Here is a 14,261-nt window from a genome sequence, read left to right as displayed (position 1 = left end):
CGTAATTTTCATTAGCGGTTCTGCGTCTCTTATTTAAATTAGTATTGAGTCTTTGACTCTGTCTCCTCCCGTGTTGCGACGCGTCGAGATTTCCTCGCGCGTCAGCAGCACCGAAATCGAACGATATATCGTTTAAAAAGTGCTCACCTGTGAATTCGGCGCTTGCGGATTCACTGGGAGGGTTTTTATGCCCCTCCGGCAAATCGGCCGATTTTCGATGATGATCGTCCATCTCAAATAACCGATTTTAAGAGCGAAATTTTTGATTTTATACAATAATCAAAATATAAATAGTTTGAAAAGGTTCATGAACAGATCTCCGATGGCGCAATTGGCTAGCGCGTTCGACTGTTAATCGAGAGGTTGGTGGTTCGAGCCCACCTCGGAGAGTGTTTGATTTTTTGCGCTTGTATTTTGGGTAATTGTTCTCAATTTTTTTTTATATATCCACTGAGTGTATAAATATCCATTATATTAAATTTTGAAAAAAACTAAGACTTGCCAGACAAAAATCGCTAGAGTGTTTTGACTGAAACTACAGAAGTAAGTGTATGTTCAGACAAAGTACAAAAAGAGATCAAACATTTAGTTATTAATTATGTGTGAAAACAGTATAGGTACGGGGATAAACTATGTACCGCTCAATTCTATGCGATGGAATTCATGGTTGCGTCATAACAAAACAACCTTGTATGGTTGTGATGACTATTTACAATTGAAATGTCAACAATCTTAGCGGATCATAAGATTTGAGCAACAATGAAATTACCAAAACAATTCAACGAGCATGATAAATGAAGTCTTACATTGCATCCTTGGTGACGAAATACTGAAGTATGTACATAATAAAACAAAAAGTACTGAAATTTACTGTTTCATAAAAAACTTCGAAAATCCCAACCTCTGCGTATTCCAGTATATTCAAAGTCTAACAATGCGATGTAACACTAGCCAATAGAAACACGTTGAAACAAACCCCCAATGTCTAATCGAAGATGATCAAGGTCTATACATATTAAGACAGGAGAATTCTCGATCCTTTAGTTCATTTTGCTTAGCTTAAACATAACTTTCTCCTTATGTTTTCAACCATCAACCATGGTAACAATCGTCAATCGAGCCATAATGAACAAATTAAAGCATTAGGATTTATTGGACTTGGTATAGCTTCTGCATTTATGGGCATATTTGCACACAAGACCTTAGTCAGACGTATAAAGAATGCTGATATGATCAGCGTATCTATGATTGAAAGACAAGCAACGATTCGTGGTGTAATCACGCGTGTCGGTGACGCAGATAATTTCAGAATGTATCATAGACCTTTACTCAGTCTAGATAGTCGATCGAGTATTCTCCAAAAGAAGTTGACAGCTGTTGATACGATCCATGTACGTCTTGCTGGAGTAGATGCACCTGAGGTAGGCCTTTCCTTTTAGCTATCTTTGTGTTTTATAAATATTCTTTAGACTTCACACTTTGGTAAACCAGCCCAACCATATGCTAATGAAGCATTGCAATGGTTGAAGCAGAAAATCACAGGGGAGAAGGTCGCCGTTAAACTCCTACGCAAAGACCGATATGGTAGAGTTGTAAGTTATTTCTATAATGACTAACATCATCTAAGATACGTGTAGGTTGGAAATGCACAGCTCTGCGCGAAATGGTACAGACCGTGGCGTAAGAATATATCGATGGAGCTGACCAAGGGTAGGTTTATTTGTATATTCCATACCAAACTCATTAGATTAGCCGGTTATGGTGCGATATACGAACAAGACGGTGCAGAGTAAGGTTTTCTTTTTATCATGGGAATACGTGTCTAATAGAAATAGATACGATGGTATGCTAGATAAACTCCGCAGAGTGGAAGAGCAGGCGAGGTACGTGCGTACCTTCCCCAGATAACTTCTAACGAGTAAAAAGGCGGAAGAAGCGCGGAATGTGGAAACAGAAGCACGTCGAGCTACCATCTACCTATAAAAAGAAGCTCAGAGGATAGAAATTAATGTGATAATAGAGAGACCGATGATCTCAAAATAGACGCGTTTTTTTTTGTAACGAAATATATGTATACCTACAGATGGGTGAGAGAGTAACGGAATAGGTTAGAGGAATGTGTTTCCTAGATCATCCGCTCAGTCAAGTACCTCAACAATCAGACAATTGCGGCAGATAAGGGATTTTAGATTTGAATCTGGTAATTTTACGTGTAATAATGCATTGAACGTCGAAAGCGATAAAATACCTGCCGAAGTCTCCACATTTGAGATCACCGTACGTAGCCGAATATTGGCGAAAGTTCGCGAATGGATGAATGAGTCCTAATAAAGTGTGGATAAATAGTACTAATAAATTTATCATTCTTTAGTTTTTTACAAAATTTGATTTTTAAATTTTTTTCTCGCTTCACTTGGATTGGTTGAGAAAATCTCAACTCCTTAGTTCTTAACTTCAAACTTCGAGTGCGTAAATACCAGAAATGATTGCTTCAGTTTCTAATAAAAAATTCAGCCTTCGCCATGTCTGTCGCAGCTCAGCCTCCAAAGCAGAAAGACACTAAGGCTTTCCTTACTGACTTCATGATGGGTGGTGTTTCCGCCGCTGTCTCAAAGACCGCTGCTGCACCAATTGAGCGTATCAAGCTCCTCGTCCAAAACCAAGATGAGATGATCAAGCAAGGCCGTCTTTCCCACCCATACAAGGGTATTGGTGACTGTTTCGCCCGTACATACAAGGATGAGGGTCTCGTTTCCTTCTGGAGAGGTAACACTGCTAACGTTATCCGTTACTTCCCAACCCAAGCACTTAACTTTGCTTTCAAGGATTACTTCAAGTCACTCTTCGGTGCTAAGAAGTCAGACGGCTACTGGACTTACATGGCTGGTAACCTCGCATCTGGTGGTGCTGCTGGTGCTTCATCATTGTTATTCGTCTACTCCCTCGATTACGCCCGTACCCGTCTCGCCAACGACGCTAAGTCAGCCGCTAAGGGTGGTGGTGAACGTCAATTCAACGGTTTAGTCGATGTCTACAAGAAGACCGTCGCTTCAGACGGTATCGCTGGTCTTTACAGAGGTTTCGGTCCATCCGTCGTCGGTATTGTTGTCTACAGAGGTCTCTACTTCGGTATGTTCGACTCATTGAAGCCAGTTCTCCTTCAAGGTTCATTGGCCAACTCCTTCCTTGCCTCATTCTTGCTCGGTTGGGGTGTCACCACCGGTGCCGGTTTGGCTTCATACCCACTCGACACCATCCGTCGTCGTATGATGATGACCTCAGGTGGTACCGGTCCTCACTACAAGTCTATGATGCACTGTGCAGCTGAAATCACCAGAGCTGAAGGTGTCTCATCATTGTTCAAGGGTGCTGGTGCTAACATCCTCCGTGGTGTCGCTGGTGCTGGTGTTCTTTCTATGTACGACAAGCTCCAAGAAATCCTCTTCGGTACCGTCTACAAGTAAACTTATTGATTTGATTAATGTTCCACATAATCTAAAATTTGACTTCTTAGAAAAAATATATACTCTTTCTTTACAAGTTTACTGTGCTTTAGATGCGTTCTTCTTGAACTCTTCCACCCACTTCTTCTCTTTATCACCTTTTGGAAGTACTATGAAGTTGAATGCACCTTCCAATAATGGAATACCATCTTGCTGTGATGACTTACCCTTACTAGCTGCTGCTAATACCTTTGAAAGTGTTAATCCCATACCTACTTTAAGTAATTTGCCTTGTTCTGTTGCTACATAAACTGAGACAGCAGCTTGCCCAGCATATTCACCAGCTTCATCCCATGGTGGTGGTGGATTAAGCATAGGGTGAAGTTGATCATTGAATGTAGACAAAGTAGAGAACCCTGCAATATGTTCAGCCATTGGTCCGACAGGTGAGATTGGGTAGAGGATGTTAGCTGGGAATTGAATTGGAGTAGTTGGTGAGGGTGCTGACCAGATGTTTGGTGGGAAAAGTGGTATTGAATCCTTTGATGATTCTTCTAAGTAGTTTGTATCGAATTTTACTGGATGGTCTCTTTTGAAGATGTCTCCTTTGACAATCGCACCTGAGAGCTATTGTGGATATTATTAAAGATGACGACTTTGTAACCAAGATACTCACTTCAATCGCATCCCTTAATGCAGCCATTGACTCATTCTTTCTTCTTTGTGATTCCGTCACTTCAATTTTACGCTTCAACTGAGCTTGATATTTAGTTTTGATGTGTTGAATCAAAACCTGTGCTTGTTTGTTCTCTGGGTCTAATAAAAGAACGTGTTTTACTGCATCTGTAGCTTCGTCATACTTTTCTAAAGCATTAAGGGCTCTTGCTGCTCTATAGAGCGCTTTTGTGTTACGTGGGTTAATCTTCAATGTCTCCGAAGTATCTCTAAGTGTTTGTCTAAAGTTTTGTAATTCTAAATTTGAAGCTGCTCTGTTTGAATAGATTGATTCTAACAATGCTTTATCGGTAGGATTAGCGTCTATAGCTTGAGTGTAGAATTGAATTGCTTCTTTGTATCTTTTCCCTTTAAAGTAGTCATTTCCTTGTTCTTTAAATTGTGATGCAACTTCATCTGGTGTACCTTCAAAAGCTAAGGACTGTAATGCCTGTATAGTTTCATTCTCTTCATAATTGTCTGGTAGAGACTTCATAAATAAAGGAGTTTGATCGAGTTCCTCCTGTGTCGGTGGTCTTCTCGGTTCAGCCAGTGAAGGATTTACACCTGTATTACCAATTTCAGCTAATTTAGCTACAGCTTCTTCAATATCAATATTTGACATTTTTTCTTTTTATTCTGATGACTGATTGTGAGCAAGTTGTTCTATCATATTCACGACGAGGATGTCGACAGAGTACAAATTTACATGTCAAGGATGCGGTTTAGCATTTCAAATGGCTGAAGATCAGAGGAATCACTTTAAATCTGATTTACATCGTTATAATATGAAGAGAAGAGTTACTGGTTTACCTCCAATTTCTTCTGAACAATTTAAGCAAAAGTTCGAAGACAGTACTGCAGCTAAACCAACCGTTGTACAATCTAAACCTAATCATATTAAAGAGAAGAATTATAATCCAACTAAAGTGGCAAATAAGCAACCAGAAGATGTTAAAATTCAACCAGAATTGACTGAGGAGGAAATTTACAATGAAAGAATGAAGAATAGGTTATCTAGCTTGGATTGTTTATTCTCTTCACATAAATCATCAACAGTTGAAGAGAACGTTAGATTTATGGAACATAACTTCTCATTTTACATCCCAGATAGGGACTTCATACAAAATTTGGATGGTCTGGTACAATACTTAGCTGATAAGATATCAATTGGTCACACGTGTTTATTCTGTAACAAATCATTTACCTCATTAGAATCAATTAGAAAGCATATGTTGGATAAGTCACATAATAAGATCGCATACGAACTTGAAGAAGATAGAGACGAAATATCAGATTATTATGACTTTGAATCATCAAATGCACAAAATGATGACGGTTGGGAAGATGATGAAGATATTCAATCAGGTGAAGAAGATGAAATGGTTGAAGATGACAGCGATAATAAAGAAGAACGTGAAATCCAATATGGTGACACACCTTTCGAATTGGTGTTACCAACAGGTAGACGAATCGGTCATAGATCTATGCAAATGTATTACAAGCAAAGACCATTGCAACAAGAGTTAACTGAGAAGAAACATGGTCAACAATCTGTAACTTATAAAATGTCTAACTCTGACGCACTCATTCCAGCTAAAGGTTCTGGATTCGGTGCATTCGGCGAAGGTCAACAAGTCATTCACGCGTCCAATAAGGGTGAAGCAAGGCTTGCAAAGAAAGCAACCAGACAAGCTAGAGATGTACAAAGAAGGGAACAATTCAAGACTAAGGTCGGATTCAAACATAATAACCAGAAGCAGTAAGTGAAAGTTTTTATACAATGACACAACTTTACTAACTTAATAATTACAGCTTCCGTGATCAATTACTTCAATAGATTATTTATTTATTCACTCTTTTGTAAAATTTGATCACATTATCATACGTCATTTTAGATGAATAGAAACTTCTTTTGTTGTAATGAGTCCTCGAACGTCTCAAGTGGCTCAACAATTAACTGTGAACACAGTAAACACTCGAACTTATCACTTACCTGGCAGATCGCATTCACCTTCGAATTCCGTAATGAGTGAGAGAGACAATTTACTTCCACAACCAAATGTTGGTCATAAAAACGCAATTCAAAAGACACACACTGAGTCATTCAAATGGTTAATCACGACAGGATGGAAGATTAACTTATTCTTAGTATTTGTTCCACTTTCCTTCATTTCACACTTTCTTAATTGGAACGAGAAGCTCATTTTCGTCTTCTCGTTTTTGGCTATCATTCCCTTAGCAAAGTTATTAGGTGATGCTACAGAGCAGGTAGCTCTCAAGCTTGGTGACACACTTGGTGGTTTATTAAATGCGTCATTTGGTAACGCGGTCGAATTGATCGTCGGTATTGTAGCACTTGGTCAAGGGCAATTAAGAATCGTTCAAACTTCTATGTTGGGTTCAATTCTTTCAAACTTGTTATTGGTACTTGGTATGTCATTCTTCGCAGGTGGAATCTCCTACAACGAATCTGAATTTCAACAAACCGCCGCTCAAGCTAGCGCTAGTGTTATGACATTAAGTTGTATCACTTTAATTATACCAGCAGCCTATGAGAGTTCATTCGGATCAACTTACGATGGTGAACATGATGGGTTATTAATCATATCAAGAGGAACTGCAATGCTTTTACTCCTAATCTACGCTGCTTATTTATACTTCCAATTAAAAACACACGCTTATCTATTTGATTCACAAGCTGAAGAGGAAGAAGAAACACCTGAAATGAACACAACTGCTGCATGTTTCGCTTTATTAGTTATTACCATAATTACGTCATTTTGTGCCGATTACTTGGTCGGTACTATCGATACAGTTGCGCAAGAGTGGCATTTACCAAAATCATTCATTGGTTTGATTCTCCTTCCACTCGTTGCTAATGCTGCCGAGCATGTTACATCAGTTTGGATGGCAGCTAAAGGTAAAATGCCGTTAGCTATTGGTGTATCAATAGGTTCATCTATTGTGAGTATAAGCGTATTATTAAACGAACTACTTAATAATCTTTCTTCTAGCAAATTGCTGTTTGTCTATTACCACTTTTATTAGTTATCGGTTGGATAATTGGCCAACCACTCACTCTTTTCTTCAATAACTTTGAAACAGTCTCTTTATTCGTTAGTGTCTTACTCGTTGCACTTATCATCCAGGATGGAAAATCAAATTGGCTGGAAGGTGCAATGTTAGTAGTACTTTACGTCGTATTAGCTTTAGCATTCTATGTAACGCCTTAAAAATTAATTTTATTTATTGTAGTCTTTTACACTTAAATACACGCGTCTTCTTAGTTAGGAATGGTGAACAGTCACAGAGACGCATTCTTTAAAAATCCATCTGAGGTTATACAGCAGCTATATGGTATGTCTGTAGTTTATATACGTTATCATATTCTCATACACCACAGAAAAACACGGTTTAGACTCAATTGAGGATAAGCTTATCGATGAATTCAACAATTTAGTAAACTTACCAACAGATATTGATTCTATACCTGAATTAGAATCAGCAGATTTTGGTACATTAGTTAGATGGACTGCTATGGTACAGGATACAGGTTATGGTACTGAAATGTATATTAGCACGTCATCCAACGATAAATGTTTAGTTTATGGTGCTAATCAAAATGAGGATGTACAATTTGATAATGATCAAGACGATTTCTCAAGAATACGCGAAAGAACTAACATCTATGCGGTTGAAATACCTGGAAACAATAATGAGAGTAAACCGATAAAGGAGGACCTTCTAGGCGGACCTTCACATAAGTTCCCTTTACAAGATCGTAATAATAAACTAGGTGTCCTTTTGAAGTTGTACGATAACGATTCAGGTGGTTCGTTACGACCAGCTACAGTTTATGAATTCGTTGGTATACTTGGTAAATCTGCACTTCCACGTACATTAGATAGTATAGAAGAGGATAACGTACAGGAAACTATCGTACCATCTTTACATGTACTTTATTCGCAGCAGGTAGACAACAAACCATCATCAGTTGTAGTAGAAAAAGATGTTGGAGAACATATAATCACTTGGTTAGCTGACGAAGTTCTCGGTGGTGATAAATTAGCTGCTCATTATTTGTTATTATCTTTGGTATCAAAAACACAGTCACGTAAGGCTGGTTCACCGATAGGTACTCTACCAATAACGTTATCATTACCTGAGAATGAAAACACGTCAGAACTAAAAATCGTTAAAGCAATTGAAGCACTCACAAATCTCTCAGTTTATCTAGCTTTATCAATTGACAAACTCAATGAGAGAAGGTTATATCCACATTCTAATGGTGACGATCTAAACTCAGGTAGTTTACAAGTTTCTCCTTCAACTTGCTTGATATTTGATGAAAGACACCTCGGTCAAGGCACTTTGAAAGATACAGGTGTTAGAAATGTACATTCAATCCAGAATGTAATCCAATCACAAAAACTTGAATACAATTTTCCATTCTCCGCTTTTCCGTTTGAAACTGACTTGATTACTGTTATTTTAACAGATCATTCAAAGTCAATTATACCAGGTACAATTCACATAAATGTAAAACCAACTAGTGATAACTATTATGGTGAATTGAGTATACCAAAACACATAAAATTATGGAAAGAGTTCATTCTTCAATCACGCCAAAAGCAAGTAACTATACCTGATGAAGTTTCTTCAATCATACAACAATCTTTCGTTGATGAACGTCAAGCACATAAACAAAATGGAGGTACTGGTGAAGGTACATCTTCAGATGACCTTGGTAGAAGAATTACGATGGCAAGATTATTAACTAGTTTAGATGATGGTGAAAGTAATACTATGAATAATGATCACTGGAATCTTATCACAAAGTTGGAGAAAGAAAGAGAAGAAAGATGTTAATCTAAATATTGTTTAGTTATTTATTACGTTTATTGATGTCTAAAACTTACCAATTTTCTGTTGAAATTCTCTTTATTTCTGCATTCCAGAAGATAAATATGTCTAATTCATTTGGTATTTCTATCCATTCACTTAGCCATTTATAGAATAATTCAACATCTTTACTCTTGTTGAATGCATCTAATGCAAATAGTTGACTATGTAAATCCTGTTGCTCTTGATTATTGACTGAATTTCCTATAATCCTTTTAATATCGGACATAAACATTGGTGATATACTTTCATTAAGTGAGATGATACTTCTGAAAATAGTTTGTCTAGATGGTATAAATCCTAAGCTTCTCATCCAACTTAATGATAACATTATTAAGTTTGTGTTCTCATATGAACCGCTCGTCCTCTTATCAAAGAGTATTTTAACGTAGGCATCGAAATGTTCACTATTGATCGATATATTATTATGCCTAGATTTATCGAAGTGGTTAAATATCAGTTTATCCCAATTTGGTTCGTTCTTTAGCTCGACTGGCGGCTCAATCGTGGATAGTTCAGGATGTTGCTGTAAAACAATAGTTCTAAAAACTGCTTCCATTTTTCTCCAAAACATCTCTGAATGTTCTAATCTATCATCTGACATTGAATGTGTACCGGTCATCTCTCTAAATTCAGCTTTAAAACCTCTTCCTAGTTCTTTAATGTGGTATTTAAACGATGATTCGTGATATTTTTCAACTATAAAGTAATCGCACGGATAAGTTCCTGTTTGTGATTTATCTTGTTGTGATATATGTTGTTGAAATGCTGCTCTCAATGCTATACTCAAGGTTGTTGAATTTGGTGAAACCTCCCATCTGGTTAGCATATTGGACCATATCCACCATACACCATATCTTTCTCTATTGAATGCCAAGTTATTGAGTAATGGGTGTATCAATCCAACTGATAGCTTCCCATTATGTTCATCTAATAATTCTATAGCTTTATTATACATCCCCAATTCTGAATAAGCCTTTACTAAAGGTTTGAGTATTCCTAGAATATGTGAATCATAACTTAGATTACTTCTTTTTAAGTGATTATAAACACTAATAACGTCGTAGTATAATGCCCTTTTTGACATTCCACGCATGATTGAACCATATCCTACAACTTTAACATTATCAGGAAGTGTAGATAATATCTCAATCAACTTTGTTGGTGTGATGTGTTTCGAATTAGCTATTACATTTAAAACAGCAACTTTTGCTTTGGTTGATTGTTTTGGTAGATTATCATAAAAAGCTTGAGCTGCAATTGGATCAAATTCTAATCCAGAAATATAAGTAGAATGTACACATTCCCATTGATAATTTGATAAATTTTTCATTTCTTTGATTTTATCATAGTATAGTTGACATTCAATTACATTACCCCTCTTGGCTGCAACCTTTAATGCTTGATATAAAATATTGAAATTTGGTGAGACATTCCCTTCATTCATTTTCTCCCAAACTTTAAGTGTAAACGATTGATCACGCCAATGTAACTTCTTTGACCATATTATTTTAAGTATAGCTGAACTAAATTGAATTTTATCATGAATCATTTTGTCAATCACGTTGAGTATTAAGTTGTTACGTAAGTTTTGATTGATATCGGTTGGTTTATGAAGGAATCTAAGTAATTTAAAGTATTCTCTCTCTTCTAACTTCTCCCCTAATAGCAGATTAACAGCTTCTGTTAGTATATTCGGATGATTAACTTGATTATATACCAAATAACGTAGATTTTGTAATCCAATTGATAATTTAGTATTATTTGAGAGTGTATTCCATTGTAAATGTACGTTTTTATGAAATTTTACAGCTTCAGTCCCATCAGAATATGCTGATTTCGTATAGGCTATTAGATCTTTAGGCCAATGAGATTTGTATATATCTAATTCATCGGTAGATTTAATATCAGTTGAGTAATTAACCCTTCTACTACGAATCCGTAGAGAGTATCTAACAGATTGTAGCATCTTAGATGGAAGTCAAACTTAAACGAGTAAAATAAGTTAATATCTATCAAAAGGAATAAAAGATTACAAATAATTTCACTCTTCATCCATTTCTTCCAACTCCTCGTCGTCTTCGACTTCTTCTGCATCTGGTGCTGCTTCTAAGTCGCTATCATCATCGTCCTTTATTTCAGTTGACTGACTACGCTTTTGATCTCTAGCTTTTCTTAATATCTTAACGAATGATCCTAATGTCGTTGACTCTACTGGTGTAGCTTCCATGAATCTATCTATTTGTCCTCTCTCACCTGGACTGAAATCAACCTTGGTTCTTTCAGTTTCAATCAATTTAGCTTGACTTTCTAATCTTTCTACTAGTGCCTTGAATTGACCGACAACCTTTGGTCCAGATGGTGACTTCTTTATCGTCTTTCTCAAGATACTAACAACAGGTACGATTGATTCTGGGAAAGCAATGCTTGTTCCAACTGTGAAGAAAGCTTCTGAGAGAATGTAAACAAGTTCATCTGCTAATCCTTCAACATAAACGCGCGTACGGCTGTATGTCGTAGGTACCCTTATGTAATTTTCGAAATCGATTGGTTTGAGTGTTGACTTTTTAGGTTGACGTTTAAACTCAGCTGATGATAATATTTCCAACAATGGTGCTGCAATTGGAATGTATGCACCTGTACGTTGTTCTAATCTCAATAATGATCTAATCATGTGGAAACGCAATGGGAAGTATCTGCTAGTTGGAACTAATCTGATAGCACCCAAAGATACTTGTACTAGTGGATAAATTAATGCTTGTAATTCTGATTCAGGTGCTGATTTATCATTTGCCCAACTCAATACCAAGCTCCAGAAATCAACACAGTGTACGTATTGCCAGTTGTATACCTGTCTAAATGATTCCTTGGAACTGTGTTAGCTAAATGTATTCTAATGACATCGTACCCACCTTTGATTTTGTTTTCATTGCACCTCTGAGTAAAATTGCAAGTTGTCTAATGTAACCAAAGGCTTGTTGGTAAGAAGCGCCGTGGTCCATATTGTATAGCTCAGCAGCAGTATTTTTCATCAAATTAATTGATGGGAGAGTATGTACACTTGTTTGCTTGCAAGTTCTGATAAATGTGAGGTAAGTAGACTAGGGATTTTGTCAGCAAGATGTCGTCTACTCGTTTAGTTTTTATCCTACTTTCAAAGTCAAATCTACAACACTGGTATCACCAGCAAGTGCAATCTTGCGTATTGACATGTAGGCTGCAATACGAACGCTATCTTTGGCGGATGACCAAAGTTCGAGTAATACTTTAAGTAAGGACTTGATTCCCTTTCTTCCACCAACAACATATGGAATAACTTTACCAACTTCACTAACTGCAACTTTGAGTATACCACCTTCGCTTTCGTCTTGTTCATCGTCAAGATTATCTGAAGTTGCTGGGAAGTGACCGATCAAGAATAAAGCGCTGTTTAAGTAAGTTGATACTAACTTTGGTAATATTGAATTTGGTGAAGGTGACAACTTAAATCTACCATTAGGTAATTCCTTACATGGCCAGTGATGAGCTAAAACGATTGGAGTATACTTGAATGCCGTTAATACAACTTTATTGAATAAATCGGCTGAATCGATCTCAAAAGTGAAGTTTTGTGATTGCTTTTTTGGCACATCATCCATGTCAGTAGAGAATGCAGCTGATCTGAATGCTAAAATGAGCTTCTTAAAGCTTCTCAAACTGCGATGATTGATAATAGCTCTTTGCCAATCTCTGAGCATCTTGTTTGTAAGTTTTGTGGTTTTACTTTGTGAGCCTTCCATTTCTGCTAAAGCGGCTGCTTCATCGTCATCTGAATTGTCACCTGCGTCGTCCTCGCCATCTTCTTGTTCATCATCAGACTCATCAAACTCAAGTAAATTCTTATCATTCTCTTGTAAAAATTTAAAGAATTCTGGATCAGTTTTGCTTAAGTTTTTGATTGCCTCAGCGTGAGATTTCTCATCTTGCTCAACGTCAGAGTTTTCAGCTTCTTCAGCGGATAACTGGGTGGTTCGTTAGATAAGTGGTTGATAAATATAGCTTCCACTAACCTCTTCATCATCGTCTTCTTCTTCCTCATCCTCGCTAAGTTCCATATTGAGTACATCATCTACGTTATTCTGTGATTCCTCTGGTACATCACCCTCGTCTTCATCTTCATCCTCGTTGATATCCTCTGATTGTTCTTTCTCTGCTGGAGCCTTCTTCTTTGGCTTATGCTCCTTTCTCGCTTGGTTCTTCTTCTCTCTAGCGTCTCTTTTATCTCTCACAGCTTTTACTTTCTTACGCTGTTCTAGCTCCTTTTTAAGTTTACCAGACTGTGAGAACTTCTTGGTCTGCTTTCCTAGTTTACCCATATAAGATGATGGTCGTAGATTATAAAAAGAGAATAATTTATTTTGGTATATACACAACAAAATTAAGCTTGGATTTCAGCGCTTTTGTTCTCTTTACCGTCGTTTACTTCCTTCTTTGGTGATGTCTTCTCTTCAGTCTTCTTCTCTTCTTTTTCTTGAAGTGCGACATCGTTTAGTTCTTCAAATGTAGCAGGTGCAGGTACTGGCGGTAATTGTGAACCATTAGCGACAGCTCCCTTGGTTTCTGTACCCCTGTAGAGATAATTCGTCAGTTTTTCATTCTGTTTAACAATTTCATAGCAGCGTACCAGTCGATGGCTACACGTGTAACACGTGGCTTCTCAACCAAAATACTTCTGTTAAGTTTATCGAAAGCTATATTCTCAGGTGGGTTCTCTCTCAGTTCGTCTGAATCATATTCATTGTGAACGTAATAACCGACGCGTACGAACTCTTGATCGCGGTAGCTAGCGGTTAATAATAAAACGGTAACGCCTAAGATCTCCTCTTTTGGTATTTTATCAACGCTAGGTGGATCAGCTTCGAAAGTGAAGGAGTTGACGCCAACTGGGACGGGACCAACTAAGCAGCTGTCCAACTCCTGATCAAAGTTGACTGAGGATGAAGAACCGACGTAGATCAGCTTCCATTCGAGGTCCTCTGGCAGATGGGAAATGCACTCGAAGGTAACGGTAAACTTGAATGGGTCTGACCAGCGGGCGATTGGGTTACCAACTTGAACGTCTCTAAGGTGTGTAAGAGTCTGCTATAGGCTCTCAAGTAGATATTTTAACTACCCACCTAATCGAAATAATTGACATCGTCGTACAATTAAACGCGTTCA

The 14,261-nt window shown here is 37.4% G+C and overlaps 9 protein-coding genes and 1 non-coding gene across 10 annotated transcripts; 6 read left to right on the top strand and 4 right to left on the bottom strand.

Annotated features, from left to right (window-relative positions):
- The first annotated feature begins 316 nt into the window (after nucleotides 1–316).
- On the top strand, nucleotides 317–390 carry WALSEDRAFT_t101. Its single transcript has one exon. It is a non-coding gene; the product is annotated as a tRNA-Asn (tRNA).
- Nucleotides 391–995: 605 nt separating this feature from the next.
- Nucleotides 996–2,092, top strand: WALSEDRAFT_61584 (SNase-domain-containing protein). The gene is made up of 6 exons (XM_006960687.1): nucleotides 996–1,421; nucleotides 1,470–1,592; nucleotides 1,638–1,710; nucleotides 1,753–1,789; nucleotides 1,836–1,883; nucleotides 1,927–2,092. Exons 1-6 carry the CDS (start codon nucleotides 1,080–1,082, stop codon nucleotides 2,000–2,002), a joined length of 699 nt encoding a protein of 232 aa, XP_006960749.1. The 5' UTR covers nucleotides 996–1,079; the 3' UTR covers nucleotides 2,003–2,092.
- A 313-nt stretch (nucleotides 2,093–2,405) lies between these two features.
- WALSEDRAFT_70784 (mitochondrial carrier) lies at nucleotides 2,406–3,573 on the top strand. Its single transcript, XM_006960686.1, has 2 exons — nucleotides 2,406–2,465; nucleotides 2,515–3,573. Exon 2 carries the CDS (start codon nucleotides 2,523–2,525, stop codon nucleotides 3,462–3,464), a length of 942 nt encoding a protein of 313 aa, XP_006960748.1. The 5' UTR covers nucleotides 2,406–2,465; nucleotides 2,515–2,522; the 3' UTR covers nucleotides 3,465–3,573.
- WALSEDRAFT_58866 (TPR-like protein) lies at nucleotides 3,543–4,802 on the bottom strand (the record flags this gene model as incomplete). Its single annotated transcript, XM_006960685.1, has 2 exons — nucleotides 4,120–4,802; nucleotides 3,543–4,070 (listed from the first exon to the last, which is right to left on the bottom strand). Exons 1-2 carry the CDS (start codon nucleotides 4,780–4,782, stop codon nucleotides 3,543–3,545), a joined length of 1,191 nt encoding a protein of 396 aa, XP_006960747.1. The 5' UTR covers nucleotides 4,783–4,802.
- A 41-nt stretch (nucleotides 4,803–4,843) lies between these two features.
- On the top strand, nucleotides 4,844–6,053 carry WALSEDRAFT_41642 (hypothetical protein; the record flags this gene model as incomplete). The annotated part of the gene is made up of 2 exons (XM_006960684.1): nucleotides 4,844–5,919; nucleotides 5,973–6,053. 2 exons carry the CDS (start codon nucleotides 4,844–4,846, stop codon nucleotides 5,995–5,997), a joined length of 1,101 nt encoding a protein of 366 aa, XP_006960746.1. The 3' UTR covers nucleotides 5,998–6,053.
- A 54-nt stretch (nucleotides 6,054–6,107) lies between these two features.
- On the top strand, nucleotides 6,108–7,450 carry WALSEDRAFT_61582 (calcium/proton exchanger). Its single transcript, XM_006960683.1, has 2 exons — nucleotides 6,108–7,124; nucleotides 7,175–7,450. Exons 1-2 carry the CDS (start codon nucleotides 6,186–6,188, stop codon nucleotides 7,391–7,393), a joined length of 1,158 nt encoding a protein of 385 aa, XP_006960745.1. The 5' UTR covers nucleotides 6,108–6,185; the 3' UTR covers nucleotides 7,394–7,450.
- A 15-nt stretch (nucleotides 7,451–7,465) lies between these two features.
- Nucleotides 7,466–9,029, top strand: WALSEDRAFT_41635 (hypothetical protein; the record flags this gene model as incomplete). Its single annotated transcript, XM_006960682.1, has 2 exons — nucleotides 7,466–7,517; nucleotides 7,564–9,029. The coding sequence occupies exon 2, from the start codon at nucleotides 7,698–7,700 to the stop codon at nucleotides 9,027–9,029; it is 1,332 nt and encodes a 443-aa protein (XP_006960744.1). The 5' UTR covers nucleotides 7,466–7,517; nucleotides 7,564–7,697.
- On the bottom strand, nucleotides 8,976–10,626 carry WALSEDRAFT_58864 (hypothetical protein). Its single transcript, XM_006960681.1, has 2 exons — nucleotides 9,080–10,626; nucleotides 8,976–9,030 (listed from the first exon to the last, which is right to left on the bottom strand). Coding segments are annotated over exons 1-2 (1,536 nt in total). The 5' UTR covers nucleotides 10,615–10,626; the 3' UTR covers nucleotides 8,976–9,029.
- A 440-nt stretch (nucleotides 10,627–11,066) lies between these two features.
- WALSEDRAFT_61581 (Noc2-domain-containing protein) lies at nucleotides 11,067–13,354 on the bottom strand. Its single transcript, XM_006960680.1, has 4 exons — nucleotides 13,111–13,354; nucleotides 12,215–13,063; nucleotides 11,975–12,163; nucleotides 11,067–11,928 (listed from the first exon to the last, which is right to left on the bottom strand). Exons 1-4 carry the CDS (start codon nucleotides 13,168–13,170, stop codon nucleotides 11,107–11,109), a joined length of 1,920 nt encoding a protein of 639 aa, XP_006960742.1. The 5' UTR covers nucleotides 13,171–13,354; the 3' UTR covers nucleotides 11,067–11,106.
- A 66-nt stretch (nucleotides 13,355–13,420) lies between these two features.
- On the bottom strand, nucleotides 13,421–14,260 carry WALSEDRAFT_61580 (anti-silence-domain-containing protein). The gene is made up of 3 exons (XM_006960679.1): nucleotides 14,219–14,260; nucleotides 13,726–14,163; nucleotides 13,421–13,669 (listed from the first exon to the last, which is right to left on the bottom strand). Exons 1-3 carry the CDS (start codon nucleotides 14,236–14,238, stop codon nucleotides 13,480–13,482), a joined length of 648 nt encoding a protein of 215 aa, XP_006960741.1. The 5' UTR covers nucleotides 14,239–14,260; the 3' UTR covers nucleotides 13,421–13,479.
- Between the last annotated feature and the right edge of the window lies 1 nt (nucleotide 14,261).

This window comes from Wallemia mellicola, assembly GCF_000263375.1.
Source record: "Wallemia mellicola CBS 633.66 unplaced genomic scaffold WALSEscaffold_32, whole genome shotgun sequence".
Taxonomy (NCBI): domain Eukaryota; kingdom Fungi; phylum Basidiomycota; class Wallemiomycetes; order Wallemiales; family Wallemiaceae; genus Wallemia; species Wallemia mellicola.
The sequence above is the reverse complement of the archived record's forward strand: the minus strand, read 5'-3'. Positions and strand labels throughout refer to the sequence as shown.

What these genes read in the sequence shown, in the direction of transcription:
- WALSEDRAFT_61581 (XM_006960680.1), bottom strand. Translation starts at nt 13,170, where the DNA reads ATGATGTACTCAATATGGAACTTAGCGAGGATGAGGAAGAAGAAGACG. An exon ending in AGAAGACGATGATGAAGAGG is followed by an intron (nt 13,064 to 13,110) that starts TTAGTGGAAGCT and finishes CGAACCACCCAG; the next exon opens with TTATCCGCTGAAGAAGCTGA. An exon ending in TTGTAGATTTGACTTTGAAA is followed by an intron (nt 12,164 to 12,214) that starts GTAGGATAAAAA and finishes CAAAATCCCTAG; the next exon opens with TCTACTTACCTCACATTTAT.
- WALSEDRAFT_58864 (XM_006960681.1), bottom strand. Translation starts at nt 10,614, where the DNA reads ATGATTCATGATAAAATTCAATTTAGTTCAGCTATACTTAAAATAATA.
- WALSEDRAFT_61584 (XM_006960687.1), top strand. Translation starts at nt 1,080, where the DNA reads ATGTTTTCAACCATCAACCATGGTAACAATCGTCAATCGAGCCATAAT. An exon ending in ATCGATGGAGCTGACCAAGG is followed by an intron (nt 1,711 to 1,752) that starts GTAGGTTTATTT and finishes TCATTAGATTAG; the next exon opens with CCGGTTATGGTGCGATATAC. An exon ending in AGAGTGGAAGAGCAGGCGAG is followed by an intron (nt 1,884 to 1,926) that starts GTACGTGCGTAC and finishes ACGAGTAAAAAG; the next exon opens with GCGGAAGAAGCGCGGAATGT.
- WALSEDRAFT_61580 (XM_006960679.1), bottom strand. Translation starts at nt 14,238, where the DNA reads ATGTCAATTATTTCGATTAG. An exon ending in ATGTCAATTATTTCGATTAG is followed by an intron (nt 14,164 to 14,218) that starts GTGGGTAGTTAA and finishes TACACACCTTAG; the next exon opens with AGACGTTCAAGTTGGTAACC. An exon ending in ACACGTGTAGCCATCGACTG is followed by an intron (nt 13,670 to 13,725) that starts GTACGCTGCTAT and finishes TTATCTCTACAG; the next exon opens with GGGTACAGAAACCAAGGGAG.
- WALSEDRAFT_70784 (XM_006960686.1), top strand. Translation starts at nt 2,523, where the DNA reads ATGTCTGTCGCAGCTCAGCCTCCAAAGCAGAAAGACACTAAGGCTTTC.
- WALSEDRAFT_61582 (XM_006960683.1), top strand. Translation starts at nt 6,186, where the DNA reads ATGAGTGAGAGAGACAATTTACTTCCACAACCAAATGTTGGTCATAAA. An exon ending in TATCAATAGGTTCATCTATT is followed by an intron (nt 7,125 to 7,174) that starts GTGAGTATAAGC and finishes TCTTTCTTCTAG; the next exon opens with CAAATTGCTGTTTGTCTATT.